Source organism: Ranitomeya variabilis, chromosome 1 (genome assembly GCF_051348905.1).
Source record: "Ranitomeya variabilis isolate aRanVar5 chromosome 1, aRanVar5.hap1, whole genome shotgun sequence".
In the NCBI taxonomy this organism is placed as follows: Eukaryota; Metazoa; Chordata; class Amphibia; order Anura; family Dendrobatidae; genus Ranitomeya; species Ranitomeya variabilis.
This window is the reverse complement of record NC_135232.1, coordinates 139,368,241-139,385,846: the sequence shown is the minus strand read 5'-3', so window position 1 is coordinate 139,385,846 and position 17,606 is coordinate 139,368,241. Positions and strand designations below refer to the sequence as shown.

Here is a 17,606-nt window from a genome sequence, read left to right as displayed (position 1 = left end):
GCCTACTGGTCATGTGCCTTTAAGAACCAGGGCCTACTGGTCATGTGCCTCTAAGACCAGGGCATCCTGGTCATGTGCCTTTTAGACTAGGGCATACTGGTCATGTGCCTTTAAGACGAGGGCATACTGGTCATGTGCCTTTAAGACCAGGGCATACTGGTCATGTGCTTTTAAGACCAGGGCATACTGGTCATGTGCGTTTAAAGGGACTCTGTCACCTGAATTTGGAGGGAACAATTTTCAGCCATAGGGGCGGGGTTTTCGGGTGTTTGATTTACCCTTTCCTTACCCGCTGACTGCATGCTGGCTGCAATATTGGATTGAAGTTCATTCTCTGTCCTCCATAGTACACGCCTGCGTAAGGCAAGATTGCCTTGTGCAGTCATGTACTACGGAGGACAGAGAATGAACTTCAATCCAATATTGCAGCCAGCATGCAGCCAGCGGGTAAGGAAAGGGTGAATCAAACACCCGAAAACCCCGCCCCTATGGCTGAAAATTGTTCCCTCCAAATTCAGGCGACAGAGTCCCTTTAAGACCAGGGCATGCTGGTCATGTGCCTTTAAGACTGGGGCATTTTTCAAGGTTTACGCCAGAGGTGAAGCCCCTTAAGGGGAACTAGGTACTCTGGGAAGAAAGGAAGGCGTTCCAGCTCCATAAAATTCAAATGCTTTATTTCTCCATTAAAAATTGGTGTAGTACAAACAGTCCTTGCCTTAGCGCAAAAGTCCAAGTACAGAGTACATGCCACGCGTTTCGATCGTACCCGATCTTAGTCAATGCATGCCTTTTCTTTCTGCACATTTACTCTGGGAAGAGCCGGGATCGGCGGCGGCGGAGGGCTCCTGAGCTCAATTGAATTAAGTACTCTGGGAAAGGTGACCGGCTTCTGGCTGGTCATGACTTAAAGAGCAGAGAATGCTGGTAATGTGCCCCTTTTAAACTAGGGAACCTTTAAGACCAGGGTATGCTGGTCATGTACCCTTAAGACCCGTGCTGCTAGACAACCAGAGATTGCAGGTCTTAAGTATTAAAAACAGGGAACGCTAGTCCCTTTATGCTGCCGGGGTGCGTGCGGTGGAGGGGTGCGGAGGGAGGATTCTCCTTACCGAGATTCTGAGTCCCCCGTCTGGAACAGCGTGGAGTTCAGTGCTGAATACCGCCGGTGCGATGCAGCAGCCACTTCCGGATGAGCTCATGTCCGGAAATGGCAGGAGGATGAAGATGGCCGCCGAGAATAGAGTTCTCGTCCTGAATGAGAGGCGCCTGAATAGGGGGGCGGAGCCTGAAGCGTGGCCTAGCATGGGCGGAGTTCCGGGTTGCGGCCTACACAAACCCAAAGCCGGGGGCTAAATTTTTGAAGCCAGCCGGCGCCGAACGAGGGAAAAAAACGCCGGATGCGCAGAGCCCTCCAACCGCTCGAGTCCCGGCACTTACCCCAGTATGCAGCTTTGTTCAGCAGGTCAGAAGGAAGAAAAAAGATCCTGTGCTGTTGCTGCTGTTTGGACGGTGCAGGGATAAGAAAAGTCCTCAATCCATTGTCCCGTTTAGCAGGGAGGTGGAGAGGAACCGTCCGCTCCTTGTACCATCCGCTCTTAATAGTGGTGGTGCAGTGGGGGCTGCTGGAGAGTGCCTCTGAACAGCAGAGGGTGAGACCTGGTGGGCAGGGCTGAATGTCCGGCAATAGGCCTGGCTGCAGAAGAGGATACTGGAGGTGACACTCCAGTGCTCGTCTGATAAGGGAGGGGGGAGATCGGTGCCCTTGAAGGGGCCCGTCGCCCCTAGAATCAGCTCAGGCAGTGGCTTCCCACGTCGCAGGAGAGGATACGGAGAGGTAAAATACCCGTGCTCGCCTGTTGTTGGTTCGGGGAATTCGGAACATGAAAGAATCCGTCGCCCCATTCGTCCGTTGTAACGGTAAAAAGAGTTTTTGGGGTCTGAATAGCAGACCCGTCCGTGTGCCTCCTACGGACACTAAGCAAGAACTGGTTAGCTGAGAGCCAGCAGTAGGGTGTATACTGCAGGGGAGGAGAGAACTTTCTTTGTATCACTTAGTGTCAGCCTCCGAGTGGCAGCAGCATACACCCCACGGTCTGTGTCCCCCTATGAGGCGAAGGAGAAGCTACACTGTGTTCCAAATTATTATGCAAATAATATTTCCTCATATTTTCTCTAAATTGCCTATCTGAATTGCAGTCATTGTTATTTTCCAGTCATCTACTATTCTAGTATAATTGCAATGTTTTGGAACAAACTGTCTATGAAAACAGTATCTTTAAAAAAAAAAATAAACACTCAAAATGCATGTTTCAAATTATTATGCACAGCAGAGTTTTCAACCTTTTTTTTTTTTATTTTAAACAAAAAAATGATCAATTGTGAAGTTATAAGCATTATCAGCTTATTACAAAATGAAATCAAACAGTTTTCAAGTGAAAACTTTATTCTAGGTGAGGTTACATTTGCACATAGGACCCCTTGTTCGAAAGAAGCTTCTGAACTCTCTCGTCCATTGAATTTGTCAGTTTTTGGATGGTTTCTGCTTCAATTGTTTTGCATGTGGACAGAATACCCTCCCAGAGCTGTTGCTTAGATGTGAACTGCCTCCCGCCATCATAGACACTCCTTTTGATGATGCTCCAGAGGTTCTCAATGGGGTTGAGGTCCGGGGAAGATGGTGGCCACACCATAAGTTTGTCCTCTTTTATGCCCATAGCAGCCAGAGATGCAGATGTGTTTTTTGCAGCATGAGACGGTGCATTATCATGCATGAAAAGGATCTTGCTGCGGAAAGCACGGTTCTTCCTCTTGAACCATGGCAGGAAGTGTTGTCTTAGAAACTCCACATAGCTTATGGAGTTCATCTTTAGTCCTTCAGGGATCATAAAGGGGCTGACCATCTCTCTCCCCATGATTCCAGCCCAAAACATTACTCCACCTCCTCCTTGTTGGCGCCTTAGCCGTGTTTTCACGGGGTGTCCATCAACCAGCCATCCTCCACTCCATCCATCTGGACCATCGAGCGTTGCGCGGCACTCATCGGTGAACAAAACAGTTTGGAAGTCAGTCTTCATGTATCGTTTGGCCCACTGGAGCAGTTTCTGCTTGTGTGCAGTGGATAGAGGTGGTCGACAGGATGGCTTACGCACAGCTGCAAACCTCTGAAGGACCCTGCATCTTGTTGTTCTGGGGGACGTTGGAGGCACCAGCAGTTCAAAAACTTGTCTGCTGCTATGACAAGGCATTTTTGCAGCTGCTCTTTTAACCTTACGCAATTGCCTGTTGGAAAGAGTCCTCAATTTTTCCTTATCAGCACGCACACGTGTGTGCTGGGAATCAGCTACATACTTTCTAGATTGTGCGATGATCACGATGAAGTGTCTTGGCAATGTTCATTGTAGTCATGCCTTGACCTAAATACTCCACAATTTGTTGCTTCTCAGCAGCCGACTCATCCTTTTTCTTTCCCATTTTGGCAAAAAATGTAGGCTGCTTAATAATGTGGAACAGCCTTCTTAAGTAGTCTTGCCTTTATTTGGACACACCTGCCAAACTAATTTGCACAGGTATCTGCAATTGCTTTCAGTGATATAAAGAGCCCTGACACACATCACCATCAATGAGTTTAAATGACAAACAAAAAAATTCTAACCTTATCACTCCTAAACTCTATGTGCATAATAATTTGGAACACAGTGTAGTTTTTGCAATAAAAAGCATCTTTTAGTGTGTGACAGCAGCCAAACATAAAAACCCGATATAAATCTGGTATCGCTGTAATCACACAGACCCGAAGAATAAAGTTGCCTAATCATTTATACCGCATGAGGAATGGCGTAAAAAAATAAATAAAATCAATTTTTCTCCTGCTGTTTTTTTTCATCCTGCCTCCCAAAGATAGCAGTAAGGCTCAGAGCACATTTATCCTGTGCTCTACACTGAGCACTTACACAGGGGTTTCTGTGCAAATCTCTGGAATATATGATTCAAATGCAGCCCCCAGTGGAAGATTCCCTATAATGAGGCAGATGGAGCCACTGTGAATGCTATAGGACCTGTGATCCATTGCTGTACGTCTTTTTAAGACTGCATAAAAGTACCGTTGGCCACAGTTTTGTGCACTTCTGAAAAGGAGGGCACAACTGAATAGAGGCCAGACAGAGTCCAGGGTAACTCTGCTGCCTCATTATAGTAATTGGATCCCTCATGGGTTTCATCTGTCACGTCACTCAGAGATTTACATAGAAACCCCAAAGTACTCAGCGTAGAGCGCTGAATAAATGTGATCCTAAATGTTATGTAAAATGTTCCCAAGAAAGCTTCAACTCAATCCACAAAAAAAGCAAGTCCTCACTCAGGTCCATCATCTGTTAATGGAAATATAAGTGGCTTCCATGTTATGGCTAGTACAAAGGCTCTGGAAAAGCGAAATGGCTCCTCACCCTCCAAAAGAAATTCTCCAATTTCTGCGCTCCCAAATCCAAATGCCCCTCTCCCTTCTGAACCCCAAAGTGTACCTAAACCACATATTGCGTCCACATTTGGCATTTCTGCTTAATAATGTGGAACAGCCTTCTTAAGTAGTCTTGCCTTTATTTGGACACACCTGCCAAACTAATTTGCACAGGTATCTGCATTTCTGAACCGATGAGAGCCCACCTAACTTACGGGTGCATGCCTCCAGAGGCACTGGTTAGGCATAACGTACTGGTGACTGCAACGTACTGGTCGCTACAGTGTACTGGCCACTAAAACGGCAGTTTCCAATTTTCACCAGGCAACATTCATTGCTGCTTGTTTCTGAAAAATATACAGGGAGTCAAAATCGTCACTACAACTATAGATTAATTCCCAAAGGGTTAAAATTTCCACAATGGGGTCACTTGAGGGGGGATTCTGCTCTTCTAGCAACTAGGGGCTCTGTATATGGAGTCCACAATGTACTCTAGGAACATCTGCACTCCAGGAGGCAAATAGAGCCCCGTTCCTCCAGAGTCTCTCCGTATGGCTAAGTAGTTCTCTACAGCCACATATAGGATACTGCCACATTCAGCAGAAATTGAGGGACAAATTTTGGTGCCATTTTTACTCACTTCGTGTGAAAATGTAAAATCTGGGGCTAAAGCAAAATTTGGGTGGTAAAAATGTATTTTTTCTTCACTGCCAATGGTATAAAATTCTGTGACTCACCCGTGGTGTCACTATGATCACTGCACCCCTAGATGAATTCATTGAGAGGTGTAGTTTGCAAAATGGGGTCACTTATGGTGGAGTCTACTGTTCTGGCACCTCATGGGCTCTCCCAGTGGGTCATGGCACCTGCAAACCATAACAGTAAAATCTGCCACTCATTGCCTTCTGAGCTTAGCACTATGCCTGAAAAGTATTTCCCGATTACATGTAGGGTATTGGCACACTCAAGAAAAACTGGACCTCAGTTTGGTGTAAAAAAATGTCTTTAGAAGAATTAAAAAGTTGGAGCTAAAACAATATTTTAGTGGTAAAAATGTAATTTATTCTTTCTTCATTGCTCAATGGTATAACATTCTGTGAGGCACATGTGGTGTTATGATCACTGCACCCCTAGATTAATTCATTTGGGAGTGTAGTTTGTAAAATGAGTTCACATATAGGGGGTTTCTGTTCTTCTGGCACCTCAGGGGCTCTGCCAATGTGACATGGCACCCTCAAACCATTCCAGCAAAATCTAAACTCCAATATGGCACCTCTTCCATTCTGAGTATTCCCCCACATATGAGGTATCGGCGTACTCAGGAGAAATTGTACTACAAATTGTATGGTGCAATTTCTCCTGTTACCCTTATGAAAATGCTATATTTGAGGCTAAAATAACATTTTTGTGGGGAAACTGATTTTATTATTTTCACGGCTCATCGTTAGACTTCTATGAAGCATCAGGGGGTTCAAGGTGCTCAATACACATCTACATACATTCCTTGAGGGGTCTAGTTTACAAGCCACTTGTGGGGTTTCCACTGTTTAGACACATCAGGGGCTCTCTAAACGGGACATGACATCTGTAAATGATTCCAGGAAATTTTACATTCAAAAAGTCAAATGACGCTCCTTCCCTTCTGAGCCCTGCCATGCGCACAAACAGTGGTTTTCTCCTTCATATGGGGTATCAGCATGCTCAGGAGAAGTTGCACAAATTTTGGGGTCTATTTTTTTCTGTTACCCTTGTCAAAATAGAAAAATTTAATTCTGAATTTTTTTTTTTATATATATATATTTTTTAAGTTAAATGGTCAGATCCATTCTCTGCACAGAGCCCGCCCGGCCCTACTATCTCCAAGTGCTCAGCCCATTCTCTGCACAGTGGCCAACCCCATTATATCCAAAGTAACAGCCCCCACTACCCTGCACAGTGGGCAGGTCCCTGACTACCTGCACAGTGGACGGTCCCCGCTACCTGCACAGTGGACCGGTCTTTGCTCCATGCACAGTGGGCCAGTCCCAGCTACCTGCACAGTGGGCAAGTCCCTGCTACCTGCACAGTGGTTGGTCCTTGCTCCCTGCACAGTGGCGGGTCCCTGCTCCCTGCATAGTGGTCATTTCCTGCTACCTGCACAGTGGGCTGGTCCTGACTACCTGCACAGTGGGCGGTCGGATCCTGCTACCTGCGCAGTGGGCCGGTCCCTGCTAACTGCACAGTGGACCGGTCCCTTCACCCTGCACAGTGGCGGACCTTCTTGCTCCCTGCACAGTGGGCCATTCCCTGCTACCTGCACAATGGGCCAGTCCCTGCTCCCGGCACAGTGGGTGGTTGGTCCCTGACTACCTGCACAGTGGGCTGGTCCCCGACTACCTGCAGAGTGGGTCGTTCCCTGCTCCCTGCACAGTGGGTGGTTGGTCCCTGCTTCCTGCACACTGGGTGGTTAGTCCCTGCTTCCTGCACACTGGGTGGTTGGTCCCTGCTTCCTGCACACTGGGTGGCTGGTCCCTGCTTCCTGCACAGTGGGTGGTTGGTCCCTGCTTCCTGCACAGTGGGTGGTTGGTCCCTGCTTCCTGCACAGTGGGTGGGTGGTTGGTCCCTAGCTTCCTGCACAGTGGGTGGTTGGTCCCTGGCTTCCTGCACAGTGGGTGGTCCCTGGCTTCCTGCACAGTGGGTGGTTGGTCCCTGGCTTCCTGCACAGTGGGTGGTTGGTCCCTGGCTTCCTGCACAGTGGGTGGTTGGTCCCTGGCTTCCTGCACAGTGGGTGGTTGGTCCCTGGCTTCCTGCACAGTGGGTGGTTGGTCCCTGGCTTCCTGCACAGTGGGTGGTGGGTCCCTGCTTCCTGCACAGTGGGTGGTTGGTCCCTGCTTCCTGCACAGTGAGTAGTTGGTCCCTGCTTCCTGCACAGTGGGTGGTTGGTCCTTGCTTCCTGTACAGTGGGTGGTTGGTCCCTGCTTCCTGTACAGTGGGTGGTTGGTCCCTGCTTCCTGCACAGTGGGTAGTTGGTCCCTGCTTCCTGCAAAGTGGGTGGTTGGTCCCTGGCTTCCTGCACAGTGGGCTGGTCCCTGACTACCTGCACAGTGGGCTGGTCCCTGACTACCTGCACAGTGGGTGGCTGGTCCCTGCTTCCTGCACACTGGGTGGTTGGTCCCTGCTTTCTGCACAGTGGGTGGTTGGTCCCTGCTTCCTGCACAGTGGGCTGGTCCCTGACTACCTGCACAGTGGGTGGCTGGTCCCTGCTTCCTGCACAGTGGGTGGTTGGTCCCTGCTTCCTGCACAGTGGGTGGCTGGTCCCTGCTTCCTGCACAGTGGGTGGTTGGTCCCTGCTTCCTGCACAGTGGGTGGTTGGTCCCTGGCTTCCTGCACAGTGGGTGGTTGGTCCCTGGCTTCCTGCACAGTGGGTGGTTGGTCCCTGGCTTCCTGCACAGTGGGTGGTTGGTCCCTGGCTTCCTGCACAGTGGGTAGTTGGTCCCTGCTTCCTGCACAGTGGGTGGTTGGTCCCTGCTTCCTGCACAGTGGGTGGTTGGTCCCTGCTTCCTGCACAGTGGGTGGTTGGTCCCTGCTTCCTGCACAGTGGGTGGTTGGTCCCTGGCTTCCTGCACAGTGGGTAGTTGGTCCCTGCTTCCTGCACAGTGGGTGGTTGGTCCCTGGCTTCCTGCACAGTGGGTGGTTGGTCCCTGGCTTCCTGCACAGTGGGTGGTTGGTCCCTGCTTCCTGCACAGTGGGTAGTTGGTCCCTGCTTCCTGCACAGTGGGTGGTTGGTCCCTGCTTCCTGCAGTGGGTGGTTGGTCCCTGCTTCCTGCACAGTGGGTGGTTGGTCCCTGCTTCCTGCACAGTGGGTGGTTGGTCCCTGCTTCCTGCAGTGGGTGGTTGCTCCCAGCTTCCTGCACAGTGGGCCGATCCCGCTACCTGTATGACACAGACTACAGCAGCACTGAGCAGACATACCAGCTGGAGCACATATGTGTACACGCTACCATAAAATATACATGATCATTTACACTACTACGACTCCCATCAGAGCTCTGTACAATAATAGCAGATATATTGTAATCGCACACATTTATATTCAACATAAAAACTTCCTGTGCACAAAACGCGACGTCTGAGCAGTGATGACGCGTAACAGTAATGCCGCAGCCTGCCCGCACTGTCTGCACACGTACCTACAGCCGCCCGGTCACTCAGCCTGCGAACTCACGTGTAAGCGACAAACAACATCCTGTTCCGCCATCTGAGCATGCGCAGTCACTGTACGCACGCCCACGGCGCTGCCTGCTGTGATTGGCTGAGAATGAATGAGGCTGTTGCAGCCATATGTAATGAGGGCATCACATATACAAATAACGCAAAATTGCCCATAAGCAAAGACGTAGAAAAAGTTAAAGCCATGTGTGCAGCGGAGCTCTCCGCCCCACATGTACAGGGCACGGCCAGACTGAGGGGAGCCGATGGGACTGCCGGGACGGTTACTATGGTAACTGTAAACACATCACCGAGCACGTGCTGTAGATGTGACAGCTGTCTGCACTCTCAGACTCCGCCTATATCGCGACTAACCCTCCATCACAGGGACAGTGGCCACATTACAGGTAATCTCTGGCATCTCACTGGCATGTATCTGCTTTTAGTTGTACTGTCATGAAGTTATGAAAGAGGTTCTACAGCCGCTGCAGTGTGTATATGAGAGTTCTGAGAAAATCTGCATTCATCGGTGCCTCTCATACATCTCTAGAGGACAAAAAGCCCCCATACTCCAAAAAGAGGTTCTGCAGCAGGCAAGAGGAGTATGATACAGTGTAATGTAAATGATAGCGGCTAGCAGCAGTCACCTCAGTGTCCTGTGACCCCCTGCTTCTATGGCACAGAGCCCCTTAAAGGGATTGTCCAGTGCTACTGGAGAGGTGACAGTCATTGTCCTGTCAGGTACAGACCCCATGTCACAGCCCATACAGGAGACAGTGGCCTGGACAGCCCCTATATAAGCCCCCCTGTGGCCCCTATGTAAGGCCCCCTGTGAGCCTGTGCGTGGTTATACAAGTCACAGAAAGCTGAGGGGACAGCGAATATTCCATGTCATCTGCAGACACAACACCACCAGCAATGCGGCCGTTACCGGCACCGGACACCGCCTTTCCAGAGCTCCTGTCACGTGGTGCATGCAGTCTGATCGGTGGACAGCAGGGAATAGAGAAGGAGACGCCGAACCGTGTGTCGAGGGGGTTGGAAAAGCTTCAGAATAACTTGTATTTATTCATTGCAACCCCTGGAGTGTGAGTGTGCTGCAGAGTCCAGTGGGCGGGGCTATTAGTGGCTGAGCGCTACCCCTGCATGCACTGTTATACAGGGAAGCCTGTCACTCACTGATAGCACCGCCCACTGGACAAACAGAATGAAAATGTCTGCCAGTCTGATCAGCCCCTCGGCTCTGTCACATCCTGCCTGCAGATCAGACAGCACTTCATGGTGACAGCTTCCCCTGAAGGAGTTCCAGTATGTGTAGCAGGAGGCCCACTATCCTGTATAAGAGGTGGATGATCATCAATCCAGGGTTACAGAGATTTTTAGTCGCACGACATGAGATCGCTGCCATAATCACGACCTGAAAGTCAGCCGAAATCGCTGCGACCACATTATTAGTTATAGCTGGCAGCATGGCTTTTGTGCTTCAGAGAACGCACTATAATCTGTTGTCCGTTACCATGGTGACCTCCCTGCATTATTTCGTTCATGTATTACTGTATAGTCCATGTATTTTAAGTTGTATTTTGCTTATGGGCAGTTTTGTATTACTCCTCTATGAGATGCCCTTGTTAAAGATGGCGGAGGCAGCCTCATCTGTACACTGCCAATCACAGCAGGCAGCACTGTAGGCGTGTACTCAGTGACTGCGCATGCTCAGATGGAGGAACAGGATGTTGCCGCTCGCTACATGTGAATGAGCGCTCTGGCTGAGTGACTGGGGAGCTGCTCTAGGTATGTGCATCTCATACGGGCATTCTCCTGTACAGCGTGCAGTGCAATTACTCGCTGTTATCTGCCACATCAGGGTTTGGTGGAGATGTGAGAGTGATGAGTCCAGGGGAGGAGTTTGCTCTGTATAATGCACGGGTGGGATGTTGAGCTGAGGCTTGTGGTCTGCTGAGGCTTGTGGTCTGCTGACAGTAGTAGTGACTTAGGCTACGTTCACATTTGCGTTGTGCGCCGCAGCGTCGGCGCCGCAACGCACAACGCAACTAAAAACGCAGCAAAACGCATGCACAACGCTGCGTTTTGCGCCGCATGCGTCGTTTTTTTCATTGAATTTGGACGCAGCAAAAATGCAACTTGCTGCGTCCTCTGCGCCCGGACGCGGGCGCCGCAGCGACGCATGCGGCGCAAAACGCAAGTGCGCCGCATGTCCATGCGCCCCCATGTTAAATATAGGGGCGCATGACGCATGCGGCGCCGCTGCGGCGCCCGACGCTGCGGCGAGGACCGCAAATGTGAACGTAGCCTTACCTGCAGAGCTGGTCCATGATGCGCGGTCTGCCCTGCTGATGGGCAGGAGACCCCGTGTAGTGCGGTTACCATGGTTACTGAGGACGCAGCAGTGGAGCTGGGGAGTTGTCCTCTGCTGTGTGATCTGTAGCTATTATACATTCATAAACACAAATGACAGTAAAGCATGGTATAATGAAAGTACATCAACCATTAACTACCATGCAAACAACAGGACTATAATAGCCTATCATCAACTACTACATAGATATCCAAAAAAAGATGATCATAAGGCAATTTTTCATATCAAATAGAAAATTTTATTGAAATACTACAAATTTTTAAAAACATATTGCCAGATTTGGGGAGTAAAACAGCATCCCCCACTGTTAACTAATGTAGACGTGCGGCAACAAGCAAAAACAGATATATTCCACATCCAACAATCCTGGCTGGACACCCAAATAGTTATATCAGTTGTTCTATATATGGATAATGATATATAATATCAAGATAGAAAATCACAACAGTGTGGACCCATATACTTAGGTGTACCACACCACTAACAGCCTAACACACCACCATGACATAGAAATATACCGCACCAAAGGTTCTAATACAGGCGGTCAATGGACCGGTACAATTACCTTAAGAAGGCTGGGATGTGGATTACCCGCTATTGCCTGGGCCCGCACGTCCGCCCCGACACGCGTTTCGGACTCCTTTCTCAAGGGGCCTATATTATATAGCTATTATACATTGACGTCTCCAGCCTCCCCGCCATCTCTCTGTGTTACAGCATTAGGTGGTCTGCAGCGTCTCCACCACGTAGATTTTGGTGAGGATTGTGCCCCAAAATGCACATTTATAAAACCGCTTCTGTATAAGTCTGAATGACCAAAATATAAAATAAATGAACTTTATCGATAAATGTTGTAAAGAGGAGAAAAATCAAAACTCTGGATTTCCGACTTAAAAATTAAACCTCCAAATTAGCATTTTTCTACCACTTCATTGTTTCATTACAATTTTTTCTTATTTTATATGATAAATTAATAATGTCATCCAAAACTACAAGTTGGTCCTCAAAAAATTAAGCTCTCGTACATTGGCAAAAATTACAAAAGTTATGGCTATTTGAAAAAGGAGGAAAAAAAAAAAGAAAACACAAGCAGAAATTAGGGGGTGAATAGAGTGTGACCTGCAAACTGGACGAGAAGAGGACGTGCTCTGAGCCCCACCGACACGGGACAGACACCCGGATCTGGTGTTAAGGCAGAGGTGGATCAGCGACGCTCTATGGGTCAGTATCCGAGAATAACACGGACAGCGCTAGGACGGGTCATGTGACCAGAGCCTCATGGTTATGGGAGCCGCGTTAATTGTGGGTGTGAGCACCTCAACTGTATTTGCCACCTGTCCTAGATTTCCCAGGGCACCAAAGCTAAAGTGGGCAAAGTTTATGTAAAGGCCCTCGCAAACGTGGGCATTCAAGGAAACCCAGAGCTGTGGCTAGGAGAGGAGCTCCTGGGAGGGATGGAGGCATGGATTAAAAGGACCTAGAAATGTTGGCAATTATGCCACGAGGCTGCCTTCATACATTGCAAATAGGGTGCTCTAAATGCAAAAAGGCGCAAAACTTTCAAGTTGCACAAAAGTAATGGAACTTTTATTAATGTTTCCTAATTTCTGCTATAAATGCCTTAATGAAACGCTCTCTTAGATTATTAGTGATTATGCAGCAAAACCTCACTGTTCGCAATATAAGTGCTTATATGTATAACAGCAATCTGAATGTCGTGTGCCCAACCAAAGCCCCCCCAAACACATTAGAGTATTATTAGTGATGAGCGAATATACTCGTTGCTCCAGATTTCTTGAGCATGCTCGGGTGTCCTCCGAGTATTTTTTAGTGCTCGGAGATTTAGTTTTCATTGCTGCAGCTGAATGATTTACATCTGTTAGCCAGCATAAGTACATGTGGGGATTCCCTAGCAACCAGGCAACCCCCACATGTACTTATGCTGGCTAACAGATGTAAATCATTCAGCTGCGGCAATGAAAACTAAATCTCCGAGCACTAAAAAATACTCGGAGGACACCCGAGCGTGCTCGAGAAATCTTGAGTAACGAGTATATAAGCTCATCACTAACTATTATGAGCCACCCCCACCGATATCAATCAGTAGAGCTGACACCCTAACGTGTGTGGGGGGCAACTACTGACTGTCTAGGAAGATATTGATCAGTTGTATCCTATTTCAGACTGCTGATTGCTTTGTTCTCCCAGAGATAAGCCACCAGCAGAGATGTCTGGTGGTGGCTCCCTCATAGGGAACAGCGCTCCTGTGTATGGCAGAGATGTCTGGCAGTGGCTCCCTCATAGAGAACAGCGCTCCTGTGTGGGGAGAGATGTCTGGCAGTGGCTCCCTCATAGAGAACAGCGCTCCTGTGTATGGCAGAGATGTCTGGCAGTGGCCCCCTCATAGGGAACAGCGCTCCTGTGTATGGCAGAGGTGTCTGGCAGTGGCTCCCTCATAGAGAACAGCGCTCCTGTGTATGGCAGAGGTGTCTGGCAGTGGCTCCCTCATAGAGAACAGCGCTCCTGTGTATGGCAGAGATGTCTGGCAGTGGCTCCCTCATAGGGAACAACGCTCCTGTGTATGGCAGAGATGTCTGGCAGTGGCTCCCTCATAGAGAACAGCGCTCCTGTGTATGGCAGAGATGTCTGGCAGTGGCCCCCTCATAGAGAACAGCGCTCCTGTGTATGGCAGAGATGTCTGGCAGTGGCCCCCTCATAGGGAACAGCGCTCCTGTGTATGGCAGAGATGTCTGGCAGTGGCTCCCTCATAGAGAACAGCGCTCCTGTGTATGGCAGAGATGTCTGGCAGTGGCTCCCTCATAGAGAACAGCGCTCCTGTGTGGGGAGAGATGTCTGGCAGTGGCTCCCTCATAGAGAACAGCGCTCCTGTGTATGGCAGAGATGTCTGGCAGTGGCCCCCTCATAGGGAACAGCGCTCCTGTGTATGGCAGAGGTGTCTGGCAGTGGCTCCCTCATAGAGAACAGCGCTCCTGTGTATGGCAGAGGTGTCTGGCAGTGGCTCCCTCATAGAGAACAGCGCTCCTGTGTATGGCAGAGATGTCTGGCAGTGGCTCCCTCATAGGGAACAACGCTCCTGTGTATGGCAGAGATGTCTGGCAGTGGCTCCCTCATAGAGAACAGCGCTCCTGTGTATGGCAGAGATGTCTGGCAGTGGCCCCCTCATAGAGAACAGCGCTCCTGTGTATGGCAGAGATGTCTGGCAGTGGCCCCCTCATAGGGAACAGCGCTCCTGTGTATGGCAGAGATGTCTGGCAGTGGCTCCCTCATAGAGAACAGCGCTCCTGTGTATGGCAGAGATGTCTGGCAGTGGCTCCCTCATAGGGAACAGCGCTCCTGTGTATGGCAGAGATGTCTGGCAGTGGCCCCCTCATAGGGAACAGCGCTCCTGTGTATGGCAGAGATGTCTGGCAGTGGCTCCCTCATAGAGAACAGCGCTCCTGTGTATGGCAGAGATGTCTGGCAGTGGCTCCCTCATAGAGAACAGCGCTCCTGTGTATGGCAGAGATGTCTGGCAGTGGCTCCCTCATAGAGAACAGCGCTCCTGTGTATGGCAGAGATGTCTGGCTGTGGCTCCCTCATAGAGAACAGCGCTCTTGTGTATGGCAGAGATGGCTGTTGGCCGGATGATCGGCTGTAGCATTGTTTGGTATGGGGGTCTTTTTTTCTTTTTGTGTCTCACTAGTGTTATTGCTTTTGTACATAACCAGTCAATTGATTGTGGAACCAATCAAAGTAACCAATTAGGTTTGTGAGAGTCCAGTAAAAAACCCACAACACACAGCATGTATATGTTTTCTTTTTTGTTTGTTATATATCCATTTTTTTTCTATATAGAGTGGATCGTATGAGATAAAGCCGATGTAACGCACACGACATGGGGGGACGGTTCCGCTTACTCTGTGCTCCTGTGTTTGTACATCAGTCTTCACGTCCCGGGCGCACGGCTCATCTAGTTGGGATTCGGGAAGTACGATTATTGGCCATTTGAAGTGATGATTTGCCAAACTGAATGAATGCGGTTTGATTTTCATAGGCTAACCAGATCATGCAAATCCCAGGCAAGCAAATAAATTGTTTTGACAAGTTAACTGAAAAAATGACATAGATGTCTAAGAGGAAAACGTATATGCAAACGAAGCTGTCATGTTTACAAAATGTTTTTTTTCTTTTTTTCCTCTGCTGGAAAAGTGCTGAGCAGAATCCCACAGTCTGTGATGTAATCAGAGTTTCATGCTTAAAATGTCTATTTGACACAGCAATTTGTAGCTTCCTGCTGAAAATGTATATTGTAGCTCGCACCCGGCTATGGAATGATTTTACCGCATGTTGCATGCAGGAATCCTTGTACAAGCGCATGACTACGACTGTGCATAAAGAGTAGGACAAGGTTCACATTGATTTAGGTCAATGAGTCATCCGAAAATTACCTGGTTTATAAATCAGGTTTTTGTTATTTTTGTTTTTTTGGCAATGTGTTTTTTTTTTCTTCCCATATCCAAATCATTATTATCCCTTTCACAACAGGTCCAGTTACCGTTTTTTGCATCTCTGTTTTTTCCTCCCTGAGCTATAATTTTTTATTTTTCTGTCCACATAGATGAATTAGGGCTTGTTTGTAGAAGGACAAGTTTTACTTTTGAAAAACATTATTCATTTCTTCGCATAGCGTACTGGAAAATGGGAAAAAAAGTGCGATGCAATTTTGAAAAAAAAAAATGCAGTTCTGCCAATGTTTTTGGGAATTATGTTTACGGTGTACATTTTGTAGTAAAAATGACATTGCAATATGATTTTCCTCATTAAAGGGAACCTGTCACCTGAATTTGGCGGGACCTTTTTTCAGTCCGATGGGCGGTGTTTTCGGGTGTTTTATTCACCCCTTCCTTTCCCGCTGGCTGCACGCTGGCCGCAATATTGTCCCTGAAGCCACCGCACTTTGTCCCTGAACACAGCGAAATACTTCCGGGACATAGTGCGCCGGCGCATGCGCACAAATGCTTTTAGGCTTTGCCCGCAGTTGGGCAAAGCATACTGCGCTTGCGCAAGGCAAGATGGCCTTGCGCAGGCGTGTTCTACGGAGAACAGCGAATCAACTTCAAGCCAATATTGCGGCCAGCGTGCAGCCAGCGGGAAAGGAAGGGGTGAATAAAACACCCGAAAACACCGCCCATCGGACCGAAAAAAGGTCCCGCCAAATTCAGGTGACAGGTTCCCTTTAATACGATTAGGGCGATACCCAACATGTCCAGTTTTTCTGCTTTAGCAGTGAAAAAAAATTAGAAGTTTTAAAAAAAAATGGGGGCATTGTGTCGCCATTTTACGAGACTCGTAACATTTTTATTTTTCTCCCGAAGGAGCTGTGTTATGAATTATTTTTTTGTGGGGCAAGACAACATTTTTTATTAATACTATTATGGGATAGATATGGCTTTTTGATCGCTTGTTAGTCTTTTTTTTTTTTTGTGCAATTGCAGCAGCCAAAAAAATAAATAAACTTAACGATCAGGCTAATTGTTTTTATATTTTGATCGGACTTTCCTGAATGTGGCGATACCATCATGTGTAATTTTTGTATGTTTTTTAAATATCTTTCTTTTCAATGGGGGGAAAAGCAGTGTGATTTAAATAAACTTTGTTGTTTTTTTTTGGTGGAGGGGCGGGAGTGTGGGGAACCGCCTGGACTAGGGATCGCCCCGCCTAATGCCCGCTCTCCCGTTAACGTGGGCATAATGCTACTCGGACAACACAGGGTGAGGGTAAAATAGTGTGGCAATGTTTTATTGAACCACAAAACAGGCAGATAACACATAGAACAGTTCCAGCAAGATACCCCAAGATGGTGCCAATTACAGAGTCTCACCCTTCCACTGACTGGCCGGGATAATGGCAGATGTTACGTCAGAGCTCCCAGGGTTTATTACCCCTCCTGTGATACACACAGAGAGGAGTTAACGACAAGCATAGGAAGATGACAGTCCATTGAGTCCATACAAGATACAAGGCCAGTTGACACAACTCACCACCTGGCTTATCTGAACATCTCCATGGAGCCAGGCGACCAGCGTGTCCCAATCCTGGCTTTCTCCAAACGTATTTATGGCTCATCCATGGTCAGTGGAGCAGATCTGTAACCTTCCAACCAAAGCCGAAAACCTTTAGGTTGTTTCTTATAGAATGATAGTCCGTGTCCCTCATGATGGTGCCATGATGGATTGGCTGCTGTCCTGCCTCTGGTTCTCTGGATGTTTCCACAAAATGTCCGGCTGTGTCGCTGTCTCGGAGTCTTTTTTTACAGAGGCATGTAACCTATTTTTAGATTTACCCAGTGTCCTTCAGTCCACCCTTACAGATAATGGAAATAATGGTGATGAGATCAAGTAGCACTACTTGACCATTCAATCTATTAGCTCAGTCTTTCCCCTCTGCTTTCAAAGTCAACAAACAGGTTCCATAATTCAAGGCACAATTAGCATATCAACAACCATCACTAGTCATAAAAGATAAGTGCACAGTGTGTTATATGAAATATCAGCTTACAAGTAAATATTCCAGGCATACCCAAACAAA

General features: G+C 48.2%; 2 protein-coding genes across 5 annotated transcripts in view; one reads left to right on the top strand and one right to left on the bottom strand.

The window, feature by feature from the left end:
• Positions 1-8,691, bottom strand: part of SLF1 (SMC5/6 complex localization factor 1) — a 178,205-nt gene extending 169,514 nt beyond the window's left edge. Inside the window, exon 1 of the mRNA XM_077289233.1 lies at positions 8,623-8,691. The gene's annotated coding sequence lies outside the window, so the exon portion shown is untranslated. The remainder of the gene's footprint in view (positions 1-8,622) is intronic.
• Positions 8,692-8,872: 181 nt separating this feature from the next.
• Positions 8,873-17,606, top strand: part of KIAA0825 (KIAA0825 ortholog) — a 565,784-nt gene continuing 557,050 nt past the window's right edge. The window contains exon 1 of one of the 4 annotated variants that reach the window (XM_077289179.1): positions 8,873-9,048. In XM_077289179.1, the coding sequence (XP_077145294.1) occupies positions 8,931-9,048 (118 nt within the window). In that variant the 5' untranslated portion in view covers positions 8,873-8,930. Of the gene's footprint in view, positions 9,049-10,341; positions 10,433-17,606 lie in introns of those variants that run through there. The other 3 variants (XM_077289188.1, XM_077289208.1, XM_077289198.1) reach the window with 3 other exon arrangements.